The sequence below is a fragment of the Xenopus tropicalis genome, chromosome 7, assembly GCF_000004195.4.
Source record: "Xenopus tropicalis strain Nigerian chromosome 7, UCB_Xtro_10.0, whole genome shotgun sequence".
NCBI lineage: Eukaryota > Metazoa > Chordata > Amphibia > Anura > Pipidae > Xenopus > Xenopus tropicalis.
In genome coordinates, this window is record NC_030683.2 from 93,348,100 (window position 1) to 93,367,399 (window position 19,300).

General features: G+C 39.1%; 1 protein-coding gene across 5 annotated transcripts in view; it reads left to right on the forward strand.

Moving 5' to 3' along the window:
• The window catches only part of acap3 (ArfGAP with coiled-coil, ankyrin repeat and PH domains 3), a 134,239-nt gene extending 115,242 nt beyond the window's left edge, over positions 1–18,997 (forward strand). The window contains exons 20-26 of one of the 5 annotated variants that reach the window (XM_012965936.3): positions 3,959–4,060; positions 5,626–5,718; positions 7,352–7,572; positions 7,807–7,916; positions 8,497–8,607; positions 9,800–9,861; positions 16,917–18,997. In XM_012965936.3, the coding sequence (XP_012821390.1) occupies positions 3,959–4,060; positions 5,626–5,718; positions 7,352–7,572; positions 7,807–7,916; positions 8,497–8,607; positions 9,800–9,861; positions 16,917–17,023 (806 nt within the window). In that variant the 3' untranslated portion in view covers positions 17,024–18,997. 5 annotated transcript variants of the gene reach the window in all.
• The last annotated feature ends 303 nt before the right edge of the window (positions 18,998–19,300 follow it).

The window sequence follows — 19,300 nt, forward strand, 5'->3', positions numbered from 1 at the left end:
TTTCTTCCTCCAAACACAGCGAGTTGAGTTAATGCCAAAGAGCTCTATTTTGGTCTCATCAGACCACAGCACCTTCTCCCAGTCACTCACAGAATCATTCAGGTGTTCATTGGCAAACTTCAGACGGGCCTGCACATGTGCCTTCTTGAGCAGGGGGACCTTGCGAGCCCTGCAGGATTTTAATCCATTGCGGTGTAATGTGTTTCCAATGGTTTTCTTGGTGACTGTGGTCCCTGCTAATTTGAGGTCATTAACTAACTCCTCACGTGTAGTTCTAGGATGCTTTTTCACCTTTCTCAGAATCATTGACACCCCACGAGGTGAGATCTTGCGTGGAGCCCCAGAGCGAGGTCGATTGATGGTCATTTTGTGCTCCTTCCATTTTCGAACAATCGCACCAACAGTTGTCACCTTCTCTCCCAGCTTCTTGCTAATGGTTTTGTAGCCCATTCCAGCCTTGTGCAGGTCTACAATTTTGTCTCTGACATCCTTGGACAGCTCTTTGGTCTTTCCCATGTTGGAGAGTTTGGAGTCTGCTTGATTGATTGATTCTGTGGACAGGTGTCTTTTATACAGGTGACTAGTTAAGACAGGTGTCCTTAATGAGGTTGACTAATTGAGTAGAAGTGTCTAACCACTCTGTGGGAGCCAGAACTCTTAATGGTTGGTAGGGGTTCAAAAACTTATTTCACTCAATGAAATGCAAATCAGTTGCTATCTTTTATTTAAAGTTATTTTTTCGATTTTCCTTTTGATGTGCTATCTGCCACTGTTAAAATAAACCTACCATTGAAATGATACTGTTCTGAGACTTTTCATTTCTTTGTCATTGGACAAACTTACAAAATCAGTGAGGGGTCAAATAATTATTTCCTCCACTGTATAATTCTAATTTTTAAAAATTACTTCCCTTTTCTCTGTAAAAATAAAACAGTATGTTGTACTTTATAGTAACTAAGCAATAACTGATCCTTAATGGATGCAAGACAATCCTACTGGGTTTAATTAATGTTTAAATGTTTTTTTAGTAGCCTTAAGGTATGGAGATCCAAATTTTTTCCCTTATCCAGAAAACCCCAGGTCCTGAGCATTCTGGATAATAGCTCCCATACCTGTATTTCTTTTTTCTTTGAAAAAAGAATTCATTGCTAAGATGGTTAGTTCAACATTGCTCCAGTACATATTGTTTGTTGAATAAAATAATATAATTTAAGAATGATGTTTAAGCTTGAATATGATCTTTCAATGTTCACTGAATAGTTCTTTTTAAGCTGTGATAAAAAAAAATCCTTTCTTGCAAAAGAAATGTCAATATTTACCAACTAAATCTTCCTTTAGTGCCATTAGCCCTTTTGCAAAGTGTGATATTGTTGTTCTACTCATTGACTAGCTTAAAGGAGAAGAATAAAAATGTGTTTATTAAAGGAACAGTAACACCAAAAAATGAAAGTGTATGAAAGTAATTAGAATATAATGTACTGTTGCCCTGCACTGGTTCAACTGGAGTGTTTTCCCCAGAAACTTATATAAACAAAGTTGCTCTGTAGAAATGGGGGCAGCCATTGAAAGGAGAAAAGGCACAGGCACATAGCAGATAACAGATAAAACACTATTGTATTCTACAGAGCTTATTAGTTATCTGCTATGTCAGTGCTGTCCAACTGGCGGCCCGCGGGCCGCATGCGGCCCGCGACCCCCCTCTGTGTGGCCCCCCACCTGCCTGGCTGCTTTGATGGCTTACTCTTGAGTAAGCTTTAAATGGTATCAGTACTGAGATTAACTGGCCCCCTGCATGTTTCTCACCTCAGATTCAGGCTGTAATCAGGCTGTATTGTTTAAATATGTAATCCCCTGTGTTTTTCACACCTTTTAATCTCTGCATTGTTCCCCCCCTGTAGAGTTCACACCTCAGGCTCAGGCTGTAATCACCCCCATTGTTCCCCTGTTCACACCTCAGGAGCAGTAGAAACCCACAAATAATCCCTGCACACTACAAAAAGAACATATACTGAGGTGGTACTTCAATTAAAAAGTTTTTTAATATATAGTTATTGTGCAGACTGTAGGAGCAGTGCCAGCATTGTGTCACTGTATGCTGCCTGTGTGTGCCATACACACAGTCATCATAGGGCAAGCAGAGTATGGCACACACAGGCAGGGTAGGGAAGGCAGAGTATGGCACACACAGAAAGAGTATGGCACAGGCAGAGTATGGCACACACAGGCCAAGTATGGCACAAACCAGCCAAGAATGGCAAACACAGTGAAAGTATGGCACACGCAGGCAGGGTAGGGAAGGCAGAGTATGGCACACACAGGCAGGGTAGGGCAGGCAGAGTATGGCACACACAGGCCAAGTATGGCACAAACCAGCCAAGAATGGCACACACAGTGAAAGTATGGCACACAGGCAGGGTAGGGAAGGCGGAGTATGGCACACACAGGCAGGGTAGGGAAGGCAGAGTATGGCACACACAGGCAGGGTAGGGAAGGCAGAGTATGGCACACACAGGCAGGGTAGGGCAGGCAGAGTATGGCAGGTTTTTGCTGTACTACAACAATTAATATGGGTATGGTCATGTGATAACATGGGTGTGGTTTCAAGTGGGTGCGGTTTCAAAAAGGGGAGTGGTCAAAACTGGCTTCCATTATCGGCCCTCCACCACGTAGGTCGGAAAAATTCCGGCCCTCGGTACAACAGAAGTTGGACAGCACTGTGCTATGTAACCTGTGCCTTTTCTCCATTTTTTCAGCTTGAATGGCTGCCCCCATGGCCACACACCAGCTTATTTGTATAAACTATATTAGAGTTACTGTAGCAAAAACACAACTTTTACCAGTGCAGGGCAACAGTACATTATATTTTAATTGATTTAAAAAACTTTCATTTTTGGTGTTACTGTTCCTTTAATACAGGTTAAATGCCAGCAGTGCAAAGGGCCCTAATACCCTAAGATGTTTCTGCTGAATTGTGCTTGGGGAGTACGTACACTTGTGTGATCTTTGTAATTGTAAAGTACATATATATATAATATATATAAAGGGAATTGCATCTGCTTTAGAGTATTTTTGACTTTGTTCACTGACAATAATGTTGTTAGACCATACCCCTAGCCCTCAATGCCATGCTCCCTGCTAGCTAGCTTCAGCAAAACAAATTTGTTTAAGATTTATGGAATGGGGTAGGATTACACAGTGCAGAATTTCTGAACTAACCTGTACAAACTAAGAGCACATCTATCAAAGGGTGAAACAGATGACACAGGGAAATGTAACTACTTTCATATGTATTGGATTTTTATGGGCATATTTATCAAAAGGCAAGCTCTTTATTTCACAATATTCCCCAAAAAGTCCCATACAATGTAACAGAGAGCAGTGAACTGTGGTGAGCTCTGTTTGACTTTTTGATAAATATGCAACCAAAAGTAAAAAGTAAACTAAAACACAAAATACTGTTTATATGAACTGTTAGATTGAACCGTTTTGTTCTTCAGTATGAAAGGCTTCAGTTCTAGTTCTTAGTACATTGTGTGTTTAGACACGATAATGCTTGTTAGCAAATGCTTTCAATCTTAGTTCAGTGCATGAACATGGTGTAACTGCCAGAGCTGAGGAACTTGCCTCTTGCTGTCCACTGCTTAAAACACAGTACACGTTTTTTCTTTGTACTGTATATATGTTTACCAGTTGATGAAATAAAGGAGTATTAAATGTAAGCATATATATATATTTGGTTAGCATACTGATGCAAGGAATATAACAGCACTAAGTAATGAAGTACAGCCAAGCCAATTGTTATTACTTCTATAGCAAAATATTGGTTGCATTTATATAAGAGTAAAATTCTTGTTTTATGAACAGGTATATGATCTCTAGAGCCCTAGAAGACTGATATACTCATATACTTTATATTATCTCTCTGATCTCTGTGACAATGCCCTCACCTTCCTCTTAGGTGTCAATCCGCTTCCTGCGCAGCACCCCCTGCCAGCTGTACCGTGGACTGGCAGTGGAGCTGAGCCCGGTGGGAGCGCTATGCCGTTCCTTCCGGATGGAGGTAAGGTCAGCGGCAAAAGACAAATACTCACAAATGCACAAGGGAATGGAATCTAGTTGTTTTGTTGGCTTGGCTATTGCTGTCCATTCAAGCCAAATGTTGGTTATATTGAGCCTTTTTAAATAAAGTCAAACCTATTTCTAGCTATTGATCAGAATATTTATTCTCAACCTATAGCTATTTTTCTGTTTTCCCTTACCCCAAAAACTTTCTATGCCTCTTAAAGGCAAATGTGTCCATACCATACAAACTGTTCTTAGACTATTTATTAATGTTCCTCTAGTATCTCCTTGGGAGACTAATACTTCTAGTGGGTTAACATACAATTCCTATAAGGACATAATACTTTGGGTCAGTGATATCCCATGCCAGTAAGAATATTTTGTGTATGCCAACATGGAGCAATGTTTATCTAGGGTCTTTAGCAATGAAAAGATTTAAGCTGACAAGCAACACAATGACTTTTGATAAACCAATATAAATAAAGGAAACCCAGAATAATGCCAAAGTTGTACCAGTTATTAGACACGTATACTACATAACTGAAGGCATCATCACATTTCCTAATGATGATGCCTTCAGTTATGTAGTATAGGTGTCTAATAACTGGTACTGTACAACTTTGGCATTATTCTGGGTTTCTTTGGATGCCAACGTCAATATAATCTATAAGAACACCAATTTGCCTGGGAAGGAGTAATATAATAATATAATATTTACATAATAAGTGAGAAGCTTTGCAGGAAGGTAGAAATGTATAGGTATGGTGAGCTAACAAGAAGTTTGATTAACTCTATGGGAGATGGTCTTACTATAATTTGGAGCTTTCTGGATAAGGAATTTCCATATAATGGATCCAATACCTGCATATATACTGTATTGTGTTTCTAATAAAACTACTTACAGTAACAAGAACTATAGGAGGTAGAAGAAGAAAAAAGGAAGGAAGGGAGTAGATAGACTGGGAAAGTGAGTGTGTTGGGGAATTAGTTTTCCATATAGAAATGAATTATTAGAATCTTATGAAGTGATATCTGTCAGTCTGTTCCTTCTCTGGGTGCATATTACCCTACAGACAGATCCAGCTTGCTCTATCACTACTTTGCACTGATCATACTGGAGGAGTTCTCTTGCATTTGTCTGTGGAAGTCTTGCTGCTCTCAGTGTTGCTTCATTTTCATTTTGCATGGATAAAGATCTCATTTCAGGCCAACGTGCTTGTTGGTTTATTTGCTTATATATATATATATATATATATATATATATATATATATATATATATATATATAGTATTGATGTTTTCTTTTTTTTTTTTTTAAAAGGATGTACAGTTGTATATTAGCAGCAACATAGTGCTGTTTTTTGTTCCACAGTGGCAACTTATGTTGGTTTCACACCACTCCGTAATTCCACGTTATTTGTGTTACATGCCTGTGCCGTGTGTTTTGCCATTTCGGTGATACATCAGACATAGTGATATACTATCACACATTTCTGGTCTCTTCTCTTTTTCTATATCTTTGTACATTCATGTGATTTTTTTATGTGTTTTGTTGGCCCTGCAGGTTTGAGCAGTGACAGTGGGCTAGGTGGTAGCACAGATGGCAGCAACGACATTCTGGTATTTGGAGCTGTGGTGGACAGTGTCACAGAGGAAGGTAAATCTGCACTAAAAGGTTACACAAAGTCTTTACTGGTGCTCTCTTTCTGGCACTGCTTATTCGGACATAGGGTATGGCTTTAACAACTGCCATTAAAGGGGCTGTTCACCATCAAATGATCTTTTAGTACAGTGCTGTCCAACTTCTGTGGTACCGAGGGCCGGAATTTTTCCGACCTACGTGGTGGAGGGCCGATAATGGAAGCCAGTTTTGACTACTCCCCTTTTTGAAACCGCACCCACTTGAACACACCCATGTTATCACATGACCATACCCATATTAATGGTTGTAGTACAGCAAAAACTTGCCATACTCTGCCTGCCCTACCCTGCCTGTGTGTGCCATACTCTGCCTTCCCTACCCTGGCTGTGTGTGCCATACTCTGCCTTCCCTACCCTGCCTGTGTGCCATACTTGGCTGGTTTGTGCCATACTTGGCCTGTGTGTGCCATACTCTGCCTGCCCTACCCTGCCTGTGTGTGCCATACTCTGCCTTCCCTACCCTGCCTGCATGTGCCATACTTTCACTGTGTTTGCCATTCTTGGCTGGTTTGTGCCATACTTGGCCTGTGTGTGCCATACTCTGCCTTCCCTACCCTGCCTGTGTGTGCCATACTCTGCTTGCCCTATGATGCCTGTGTGTATGGCACACACATGCAGCCTACAGTGACACAATGCTGGCATTGCTCCTACAGTCTGCACAATAACTACTGTATATATTAAAAAACTTTTTAATTGCAGTACCACCTCAGTATATGTTCTTTTTGTAGTGTGCAGGGATTATTTGTGGGTTTCTACTGCTCCTGAGGTGTGAACAGGGGAACAATGGGGGTGATTACAGCCTAAGCCTGAGGTGTGAACACTGCAGGGGGTGAACAATGCAGAGATTAAAAGGTGTGAACAACACAGGGGATTACATATTTAAACAATACAGCCTGATTACAGCCTGAATCTGAGGTGAGAACCATGCAGGGGGGCAGTTAATCACAGTACTGATACCATTTAAAGCTTACACAAGAGTAAGCCATCAAAGCAGCCAGACAGGTGGGGGGCCACACAGAGGGGGGTCGCGGGCCGCATGCGGCCCGCGGGCCGCCAGTTGGACAGCACTGTTTTAGTATAATGTAGAGGTTTGTATTCTGAGATAATTTGCAGTTGGCCTTTGTGTTATTTACAGTTTTTGAATTTTTGAGCTTCCTTGTTCAGCAGTTGTCTAATTTGAAATTTCTGCAGCCATCTGGTTGCTAGGGTCCAATTTAACCTAGCTACCAGGAGGTGGTTTAAAAGAGACACAGGAATAAGAATAAAGGAGGGCCTAAATAGAAAGATAAGTAATAAAATTGTAACCTCACAGAGCAATAGTTATTTGGCTGCTGGTGTCAGGTAAATAATTAAAAAAAATTAGAAACAGTTGCAAAGTTGCTAATACTTAATTCTATAACATATATGGTATACTATGAGCATAGCTTGGCATTTATTTCCTTGGTTATTTGAATGGTGGTATAACTAATATAGACTCTCATTAAATGGAAGTTTAGAAAAAATGCTTTGTGCATAGATAGGTATTATCTGTGTATTCCACTTATAGCTCTTTCCTCCAGTAACTTATTTCTTTGCCTTTGCCTGCTCAGAGTGTGAGGTTTCAGAAGACTCAAGTGGAGAAGTAGAGACTGAACAGGAGCCATCAGATCCAGAAGATCTACGGGAACTACATCCAGGCCTGCTTATGTTCAGGGCGTCACGCACCAGAAACCTTCCAGTAATGGCAGAAGCTCTGGCTAATGGGGCCAATGTGAACTGGGTTAATGATGAGGATGAAAGCAAGACTCCCCTTATCCAAGCTGTTATAGGGGTAAGAAGCTTTAACTGTTGGTTATGAGGTCAGAGTATTGGTAGGCATTTATTATGATGGTATAATGATATATAATGGTATAATAGTTGTTGTAGTGTTGCACCATTGCTTTTTATATATGGATTTGCTACTGCTTTGGATAATTAGAAGTGTGCTGTTTTGGTAAACATGTCAATAAGATTTTCCATTTTCAACAAGAAGCCTTTCTTTAAATGTGGTGCCTTTCCTTCTTAGGGGTCCCTCATTGCTTGTGAGTTCTTGCTACAGAATGGAGCAGATGTAAACCAAACTGACATGAGAGGAAGGGCACCTATTCACCATGCCACATATCTAGGACATACCGGGTAAGTACTTCTATGTACATGTGAGTATATGATTCAGTAGTATATGTAGCAAAATGGAAACGTTTTCAAAGAATATACACTGAAATATGTTTGGTTTTAAACAGGTAATCAGTAAATCCTACATGCTGTTTGGTTGCTGTGGTTACTGCATAACCCCATTAATGATTTTCTCCCTAACAAGTTTTTTTTTTTAATTGAGGTATATCATTAGGGGAATACATACCCTATGTAAAGATATTAAATATTATATAAATATATTTTTGTTTGTAAACATCAGTACAATGTAACATGGGGTGAAGCTGGTGTCTAGTTTTTCTAAGGCAGATTATTGAGTTATATGGGCTGGAATCTATGGGGATCAGTCATAAAACAGCAGATAATGAATAGGAAAAGCATACAAGTTTACTCCATTATTTTATAAAAGCATTATGTGGAATTAATTCAGATGATGCTGATTGTTTTCCACTCACTCTGTCTGTCTCTCTGTCTGCTAGCATCTGTAAAGTCTCAATGCCTCTGTATTCTGTTCCTCATTTTTTGATACTGTCAATCTAATGGGAGCTGTCCAATTTCTCTTCAGTCAGGTCTGTTTGTTCCTGAAACGAGGAGCCAATCAGCATGCAGTAGATGAGGATGGACAAGATCCGCTGAGTATTGCTGTGCAGGCAGCCAACGCAGATATTGTTACATTGTGAGTTTTGTATCGTAAATATGTGCTTATTGCCTTGCGTAAAACTAGCATGTCTAAGAAGTAAGCTTTTGTAGTTCACACATCTTTAATTCCTTTCTTACAGCTGTCACTGAGCGTATCATCCCCAGACAATTTAAATAAGATTCCCTTCAAACCACTAAAGCCCAAAGAAAAATATCCTGATTTCCAAGTGGTGTTTGCAATACATTTAATTAATGTTGTAGTGCAACTAAAGATTTGGGCTGCTGTAAATATCTTTTTTTTTATTTAAATAAATTCTACATATTCTAGGCAAGAAACATGGATGCTCCCTGGCTTCTAGGCAAAAAATATAACAACACTGTGTACTGAACAAATGTTAATAGGCAAAAGTTAGTTTTGGCCATTTGTTTAAATAATACAACAACCCTGTGTACTGAACAAATGTTGATAGGCAAAATTATGTTTTGGCCATTTGTTTAAATATGTTGCGCATTGCTAAAAATATTACTTCTCCTCAGACTTATAGCATTGCCTAGTACTCATACGGCAAATACATGGTGATTTTTTTTAAAGTAGGGATGCACCAAATCCAGGATTCGGCAAGATTCTGCTTTTTTCAGCAGGATTCGGCTTCGGCCAAATCCATGCCTCTGGCCGAACCCAATCATGTGACATTTTGTCACATAAACATGGAAGCTGAAAATGTTTTAACCTGTAAACCCTTTAACATCTTTAACCCTTCCTAATTTGCATATGATGATGTTATTTGATTCGGTGGATAAAGTCCACATATATAGCCTTCAACAACAGTATGTTGTGCTAAAATAAATCCAGAGTAAGGGAGGTCCCTGTAACCAAGTGCAATGAATAAATAAACTTAATTAATAGGCCCAGAACCAGTGCCAGACTGGCCAGGAATGCTCCCCGTGAGCCCAGGTGTCAGTGAACCCTCCTGCTTACTCAACCATGTGGTTTTGCATGCATATACCATGGCCATTCCTCATTCATGTATAAGAAAAAGGGACTGATATGAAGGGATGAAGTGATGATTGTATGTATTGTAAATAAAGAGGGTGATTGAAGAGAGGAGAACATTTAGTTTGGACATTAGGTGCATGGTCCAAGGCTTCTTGGTGGAGCCCTGGCACCCCAGTCCAAAACCGCCCAGAAGAGCATCAGATAAATAATCCTGTCCTTACTTCTTACACAGGCTTCGACTTGCTCGGATGAATGAAGAGATGAGGGAAGCAGAAGGACCATTCGGACAACCAGGTCAATATCCCAGCAACAGTCCAACTGAGCAGCAGTACAGAAAGTGCATCCAGGAATTCATCTGCCTTAATATAGATGAGTGTTAGAGTCACATACACAAACTGAATGGGGTGCAGCTGATCCCTACTTTTGAACTTTTACAACACTAGCTGGTCTTGGCATCCTTTTGGAAACCTGCATGGGGATGGTCTTCTACCACCAAGGGAGGGAAGGATTACATGTGGACCAGGGGCACAATTAAACCAAAATATTTAAGGGATGTGGACCAGTTTTTTTTCTGTCCTCATCACTGCCCCAGAAAAAGTAAAGATGTGATGATATTTGCATATTTTATGTACTGTTTAGCACTTTTATGAACTGTGATTATAATAAGCTTTTACATTACCAAGATTTGGGTGGGCACAAGGGGGTTAGATGCATAGACTGTGGTTCATATGCCTCTCCAGTGCCTGACTGAATTATTAGTATGTCTTTGTGCAAGCAACTGCCAGCTGAACACTGTAAAAAGTATACATACAGAGCATAGCTGTTCAGGGAAGCTTAATGATACCAAGGTCCTTGAGTGTGTCAGCTGCTTAGGTTATTCAATTCTTGTCTTGCTGCATTGGCAGCCAGAAATTAGAGCCCTTCTTCCATGAATGACAAATAGAGTGTGGAACTCTGCAGTAGTCTATAGGCCAAATCTGAGTGGATAGTTTTGCTGTAATGCTGCACGGTGTCCTTTGATGGCCACTTTTTAAAGCACTTTGCTATATTGACATTTGCTTATACCTGGTGCTGTTTAAAGACTTCAGATCAGCCGGCTTCCCTTACTCTTCTCCAGCTATGTGTCTCACATCCTTCACTGAAAGGTTATGGCTGAAAAGAAGAACTTGCACTGAAATTTGATCTCTTACTTAGAGCATCTCCTTAATTGTGGAGTTTGCTGTCCAGCTGTAGCACAAAGTCACACTAAGTGCTCTTTTAATCTGTGACTGGTAGTCAGTGGCCCCTGATGGCTATATTGTCTAGCTGACTAATGTCACAGAAATGTTCTGTTATCAGTGCAAGTTCCCATGCTTTAGTAGTGAGGGTTATAAAGGACCTGTGTCTATAATCTCTGTCCTCCTTGTGGGGCAAACAAGCGCACTAACTAAACATGAGGGAAGCCACTACCATCTACTCTATTTGTACCAGAACAGGTACAAAGAAGGGGTCTTTACTCTTCACCCAATCCTGTAAAGCACCACACCAACTGGGTTTTGGTGTCAGAATAATCTATATTTCAGTACTACCACTTGTGATTGAAATAATTTTCCTACCAGTATATGGTTAATTTACAGAGGCATCTCCCATGAATCCATGTCAATCTAGTGCTATGCAATTCCATTGTATAAAGAGATCAGAAAGTCAGGGACACACAGACCGGACTGTTAAATAGTTGGGTATTAGTATTCACCAAGACCTGATCTTGTCACCCAGTATTCCATTTACATTTGCTTAGTCTACAATTAATTCATTCATTTTCTTTGTGATATTCAGTCATATGGTTAAATCAGATTTTGTTATAGGGTCTCCCATCCTCTAAAGCTGATATTTTACGGTCATTTCCTTGGATAAAGATGGACTATTATATTCTATACCTTGCATCATGATTGAAGCCACATAACCTCTGATGGGCTTATTTGAGCCTGGGTAAACAAATATGCACCTTATGACCAGACCTTGCTAACTTGCTTCCAAGGTGAAGCAGGGAGCTAACACTTTTTCAGAAAAGCACAGTGAAAATTTAGTCTTAAGAAAACGGTTATTCTCATTCTATTGCTAGTTACAGAGCATGCAATAAATTCTTATTCATCTGATCACCAAATAATTAAGTGGGAATGGCAGCCATATTTCTATTAGTCTCCAAAGGCCTGTAAAATACATAAAGAAGCTCCATATCATTGCAAGGATCACTGTAGAAAGCACTGAGGAAATCGCTAGGGTAGACTTCTGCTAGTAAACATCCAGAACTCATGGATCTTTAATCCACCACCTGCTCATTTCCTACACCAGACTGCACTGCCAGACAGAAGCAGGGGCTTCACAAACTAACTATAGACCAACAGGAATCCCAATAAATAGGGAAAAGGTGCTATCTTTATTTGGAGGACTAAACCTTTGGCCATTTTGCTGTTTTCAGTCCTCCTTGTGATTTCTTACAAGGAGTTTACAGTATACTCTATTTGTAGTATATTCTTTGGCAGGTCAGCAGTAGTCACCTAAGAATAGCTAGCGACGGTCTCTAACCACAGTCAGACATGCAATGCAGCCTATAAAGTTAGGATTCTTCTCTTCCTGCTGAATAGGAAGGGCCACTTTCTTCAGTAGTGATAGGCTAAATCATTTCTGGTAAAAGCTGTACATTTATGTAAAGGAAATAAAATACTCGTGCACTTTTCCTCCTTCCAGTATTGGAGATATACACACATATATATATGTATATGTTTTGTTTGTGTAAATGTGGTTTTGTATGTGACTTTATTTTGTACTGTTTCCCTTTTTTTCAACAGTGAAAGTGTTATATTCTGTTTTGATAATTAATTTATTATCGTTTATGCCAAGCAAAGCAGTGCATGGCACATTGGCTGAGACATTGTCTACACCAAGTGACAGTCAGGCCTCACTTACCTGAATTTCTAAGGAATATGGGGCATATTTTAGCATTTCCTTCTCCACCATACCATATTATTTGCAATGAACTGTAGAGTAATGGCTCTGTGGCCTCCATATGTTTACACTGCTTTGGTGGCTTTTTTTGTAAAATCAAACTTTCTCATTCTGTTTATTATATTTTAGGTATATATAAAGCATCCATTTGGCAAATGGAATGTTTGTTTTTCTTTTGTATGGAAATCTTTAATGAATTGTAGACAGGCTTTTTTCTAGAGGCTCTTTTGAAAATGGATGTTTTTTTTATAACCAATGTACCAATGAACAAAAAAAACGAGTCTTTTAACTTCTGGTTTCTGTTTGTCTGCTCTATAAGGTGTTGTCACAATACTGTTGCACCAATCATGCTAGCCAGATGCTCTCTCTTGTGATTTAGCTCTTGGAAAGATTTGCCTTTTATTGAAGACTGTCCTTTGGAGAGTTTTAGTTATGACATAGGGGTCTTTATTGACAAGCTGCTGATAGTAGGAATGATTCCTTCTTTCCAGGGGCTTCTGATTCTCCACAGGCTTTACTGTAAGCCTTGAATTGTTTTTAAGCTTTGAAAAAACGCAAATTCCCTAAGGGCTCTGGCACACGGGGAGATTAGTCGCCCGCGACAAAACTCCCTGTTCACGGCCGACTAATCTCCCCGGATTGCCATCCCACCAGCGAAAATGTAAATCGCCGGTGGGATGGCATACGCGGCGGCGCGATTTCAGTGAAATCGTGCAAGTTGCCTTGAGAGGAAACTTGCGCGTTTTCACTGAAATCGCACCGCCGCGCTTGCCATCCCACCGGCGATTTACATTTTTGCCGGTGGGATGGCATTTCGGGGAGATTAGTCGCCCGAGACCCAGGAGATTTGTCGCGGGCGACTAATCTCCCCGTGTGCCAGAGCCCTAAGAAATGCAACAAATCTTTTCAGCTATTAGGTTTGCTAGAAATATCTTATCATATTGTGTTCATCAGATAGCTAAAAGTAAAGCTTAAGCTTATCATTTAATTGACCACAAAACTGTTACATGTAATGGGGGCTGTTTTTTATGGCCTCACAGAAAACGTTCATTGGATCTTTGTTTTTTGAAATACACTACTGAGTGACAGAAAACTCTGCCTAAATATCTATAATGCACTACTGCTAAACACTTCTTACATTCCATGTGCATTGTGGTCATGGAAGCAACTGTGAATGTTGCGCTACAGCAGATTTCCACCAAAGAATGCCCATTGGCAAAGGGCATTTGAAAAATAAACCATAACATAACACATGGAAGAGTACTGACAAAAGCCACAGTAAATCAAAGAGGGCTGTAGTAATGCATGCTCAAGGATAGGTCCTTCCATTGTAAGAGCTGGTTTGAAGTTCAAGATCTATAAATATATATATATATATATATATATATACACACACACACACATTTATATATATATATATATATATATATATATATATATATATATATATATATATATATATATATATATATATATATATATAAAATGGTAGTAAAATCATCAGCTTGGAAAGGGCCAAAAGACATTATGCAGTAAGGAAGCATATGGTAGGTACAATGGTGGAGAACATTATTGGTTATTTCTAACCATTCTGCCCGAGAGCAGCGCATTTATTTACCCCTGTGACAGCCATAGAGCAACAACTGGAAAACCATAGAGACTTCTTTTTGTATTATCTTTTGGTATCGTGTTCTTTATGACTCTTTGTAGTTCAACGTGGGAACAGATTTATTTTGTATATTTAGGAATATTTTACTATTTGTTTAGATATCAGCTTGACCAGAGGTACACTTCTTAAGATATGTATCATTTTATTGATCTCTGTGGTGGGTGGAACATAGTCATGGTTATTTAAAAACAGCAACTTGCCATATCCCAAGCTACTGAAGCTATCACTTTGAACAGACGCTAACTGCATGAACAAGCTGCCATTCCTGCTAGCGAGTGAGTTGAAAAGTTCCGGAACTCTGTGGCCTGCCCAAAGATTTCAGCCAGTTCAAGCCAATATCTTTATTGCAAAATAGTGTCACATGCAGACCCGCATAGGACAATATGATATGGCCATGTATAGGCTTCTGTTTTGGAGCATCTTTTGTGACTAATATGTCACAAGTTGAAAATTCGGCTAGTAATACTTAGGCTTTTATCTTTCTTAGGGAGACTAGCACCAATTATAATTGGGAATGGAATTAAATAAGGGAAGCCTAGCCTGTGTCTCTCCGATGATTTGTCTAATACTACCATGTGCTGGAATTCTTTTTTTTTTGAGAGGAACTGGAGGACCACAGGTTGGACATCCCTGAAATAAAGCAATGTGTAAATTTGTGAAATAAATTGTATGTGTGTAAATCTGTGATAAAGCGATTTTGGGGATCACTAGTCCCTAAGTAAGCGGTGCCTGCATCCTTTGCTAGGATATAGCCTTCCTAAGAGAACTGTCAGGGAGCAAAGAGCGCATGAGGAATCCGATGAGCTGCACATTATGAAAACCCCATTGGCTGTAAATAGGCAACTGCATATTACGATCTTCACTTCTTGCTTACACCTCTGTGGTGCTCTTTCCTTTTTTTTTGCTTGTTCAACTTCTTGGTGTTTTCTGTGAATAGTGTAAGTCATGATCTCTGTACTATTAAACCCGTTGTTTCCTAATGGGTTCTTTGTGACACACTGCAGGCCCATGTCAGCAAAGGGCTTCCTCTAACAAATGCAACTGTGGTTTGTGTATATAAGGGTGTGTGTTATGTGTGTGAGTGCGTATACATACGTATTCATACACACACACACACATATATATTTATATGCACATTTATGCACAATGCAGTGTTTTTACTTTCCCTTAATCTGTCTTTTTAAGCACTGTTAATAAAATCATACTCAAACTCTCAAATGTTCTGCTTGGTCTCTTACTGTGCTGTTGTCTGGCTCCTTATTAACCACCTTTACTCTGCTTCTGAGTTTTTCTTATTATAACATTTCTACCTTTACTTATCTCTGCATGACCTATAATTCTTGCCTTTTTTCCCTGAGTTCTAAGATGATATAAAACATTCAGATAACACAGAGTGGCCCAGTGGAGCAATACATACTTGCAAATGGACTCATCTTTTGCATGTTTTACGTAGGTCTTTGATGGAAGGGAAATAATGGTGCTGTGAGTGGGTGAGAAAGTGTAAGTGCGGGTGAGTGTATGTTCCATGTGAGTCTGCATAGGCTCCTATTGTGATCCTGTTGTTCGACTGGGGGCCTTATAATCAGATCAGCAGCTGAGCTGGCTATAAAATCATATATTGTATGAGTATTTGAGTCTAACATTGTATGCAAGAGCATTTGAGTGTAAAAACAGTGGTAAAGGTAAAAATAAGGAACATTTTTTGCATGTAAATGGTTTAAACAGGGCTCCCCAACGTTTTTTACCTGTGAGCAACATTTAAAACAGGAGGCAGGATGGATGCATTTCTGCAGAGTGCAACTTTGTCTAAGTGAAAGTAGTAGTTTTAGATGCAAGTGCAGATGTGTGACTACAACTACAGTTGCATGTCATAAATGAGCCCTATGTTCTTATACACAGATGTTTTAGGTACAGTAGAGATATCCAAAAAATTGGTTCTGATAAGGCAGAGGAATTGAATGACTTTCCCACAGTTCACAGGAAAAGAAATCATGCTTCTATTATTGTCAGGTGGCTTGAATGGCCTCTAGACCTTCGGTATCTAGTCTTAAGTCTATAGCAACTGGACTTCCTGAGTTATCGTGAAAATATTTCATGACTCATCCTAGTGGCTTCTTCAGTTGAACTAAAGGAGTCGCTGAGATAAGTGGTGAAAGGTTTTTAAGAAAACTCAGGAAGTCCAGTTGCTATAGACTTACTACTAGATACTGAAGGTCTAGAGTCCATGCAAGCTGACGCTTAATCATAGAGGCTTGATTTTCATTCCTATGAACTTGGGATCTAGACTACTAGATACCTATCATGCCCTGGATGCATGAAATCCTTAATGGACATGCTAGGCTTTGATTTCTTTTTTTTTTGTTCTGTGAGCTGATTGTATAGTGAATTTCTTTAAGTTTTCTTTCTGTAGATTTTCCTCTGTAATATGGACAATTCAGCTGGAAGGTTTGAGGGTATAGTGGTGTTACCTCTTTGTTTATGAATATACATGGTGCTTAGTGGTAGTTGTGTGTTACATGCATGCAAATATAAAGCAAGAGCAGCAAACACCTCTGTATCTAATATTGTGGGATTACATTTTCTGAGTTTAATGAACAAAATATTGCTAAGGGACCCATATAACTCAGTCTGGCTCAGTTACAGTTTTTTGTTTTCTTTTGGCCTTTGTTTTTATTTTCACTCCGTTGCATTGCAGGTGACACTACTTATTTGGACATTTTCCGTGAATTTTCACACATGGCCTCCAACAACCCTGAGAAGCTGAGCCGGAGAAGTGTTCATTTCAGTAATTCTTGCAGATAGTTTATGTGGAACTCTCTCCCTATGAAGACACAACCTTTAAAGGCCAACTTGGACATTCTATATGGAGCAACATTCTCTTTGCTGTAGGACCAGCATTATATACCCAAACATTAAAACCCAGCCAAATAGGTGTTCTAAAGCAGGACTTCTGGCCACACTCATCACTGAGCACCTTGGTAAAGGTCCCCTCCAACAGTTCTCAAGTCTTTTTGATTGTGGAGTCTATGGAAAGTGTGGCAATATATAAAAGCTAAAAGTATAGACTTATCTGCAAGTGCTTTAGAATAATTAAAACCACTATCTGGACCTGGATAATATGCACTTGAAAGTATGGGTGGAAAAAAAATAGTATATTTCCTTTACCATTGACACTTTCCAAACTATATATCTAAATGAGTGTTTGCAATACAAATGTAAGTTTATGTATCAGAAAGTAAGTACATCTAGTGGTAACAGTGCACCTGTTATTGGGCTATGAGCATTAATAGGCTGGAATAGAAAATTAATTCTGCTTATAGTTTTTATGGAAGAAAATCACTGAATGTTATACTTACTCCTATCTCCTGGACTGTGAATAGTACTGGAGGAGGGGGCAATGGTTCATTCAATAGTATGATTTCCCTCTTAGTTGTGCCCTTCTAAATAATCTTAATTATCTGGACCTATAAAGGTTCCAGGGGTGGAGTCAAAGAGTAAGAACACACATTCACTTTTTCTGTTTCATACAATGCAGAAAATTGTATAGATTTTATTTATTAAAACTTTAGGCAGAAAACATTTACAGCGGAATATTTTCTACTTGGTGTTGGACTAAATAGTTGTAGGTCCACAAGAAATGTTTACACAATTGGCCCACTCTCCAAAATACTTTATCTTCTCTATTGCCTGTTTTCTTGTGTTGTATTCTCACTTCTCTGCTCTCTTCACTGGTCTTCTATCTTTTCTTCTTTCCTCGTCTGACCTTCTAACTTTCTTACATTCTTTCTTTCTCTTATGTTCACCTCAATTCCACGTGACATCTCTCTGAGATGGAAGCCAAATGGTTGGGTACACAGAGCAGCCCACTGATGCCTGGGTCTACTGTTATCCTGGTGGGCCAGCACAATTCTATCAAGATTTATTTTTTTACTTTACTGCTGAGTGGCACTCTAAAAAATATTTTATTGTGGTTGCTGTTACAAGAAGAATCTAAAAATGTTAGAAATGCAGACATCCTATATAACTTGTCTCTTCTGTACAATTGAAAGCTGTACCTACTTTAAAATCCTTGGAGAATTTCATAGCTGAGACGAACTATACAACATATCACGTTCATGTACTCCAACAAATATATATACAAAATTAGCTACGCTCTTGTGCATTGTTGTATGTTGCATATTTAATAGGAAAATGAAGGATAACACCCATTAATGGGGTAACCATTGGTTTAATGCTGTACCTCTTTCAATCCCCTGCTTTTCCAACTTACACTAGAATCTCATACATAGAACACTTGGCTTGTGTTGGAATTGTTATGAGAGCAAACTCATACCCCTCAGTCTTCTGAAAGCTTTAGTGCTCCTTCATCTAAAATGCAAGCTGATACAATATGATAAGATGTGTTATATTGACAAATATATGTACATTTCTTTTCAGCAAGTTCTCCTTTAATGCCTATATAAATAAGAACATTTGCTATGCTTTATTTGAAATATTTTGAAAGTTTTTTCATCTCTGTATCATACATATGGCCCATGTATTTTATCTGCCTTCCAAATATTCTAAACAAGTTAAATAGTATTTTAATGCTAATAATTGTATTTTATTATGTATAACCGAAATACATTCTGGCTGGACCAGACAATATTAGAGAAACATTTATATGGTAAAAGGTATCTTGGAAGGATTGTTTATATGTTTATTTGAACTGGTTGGAGATTCCAACAAATTGTATTTTACTTAATAAATGATTTTAGAACTGTATTGTCCCCTGAAGAGTTTAAAGCAGAGCTTTATTTTTTATCTGAATTAGTGGAAATTTCCAAATACAATGTTTGTTAGACCCATTAGAGGCTATGAAGACAAAAAGGAACACCAAGAGCCCCAATAGTGTAATATGTTTTTACAAGGAGTAATGGTAGAATAAACAAATTAATACTCACAAGCCAGGGTTACCAATAGGCAACCACTGTATAGGCAGGTGGGGAGATTATCCTGACCCCACTCAGGAATAAGAAGTCGCTCTCTGTAGAAGGAAGAAAAATGGGGATAACACCCCTCCACTCGGGGTGGACTCGG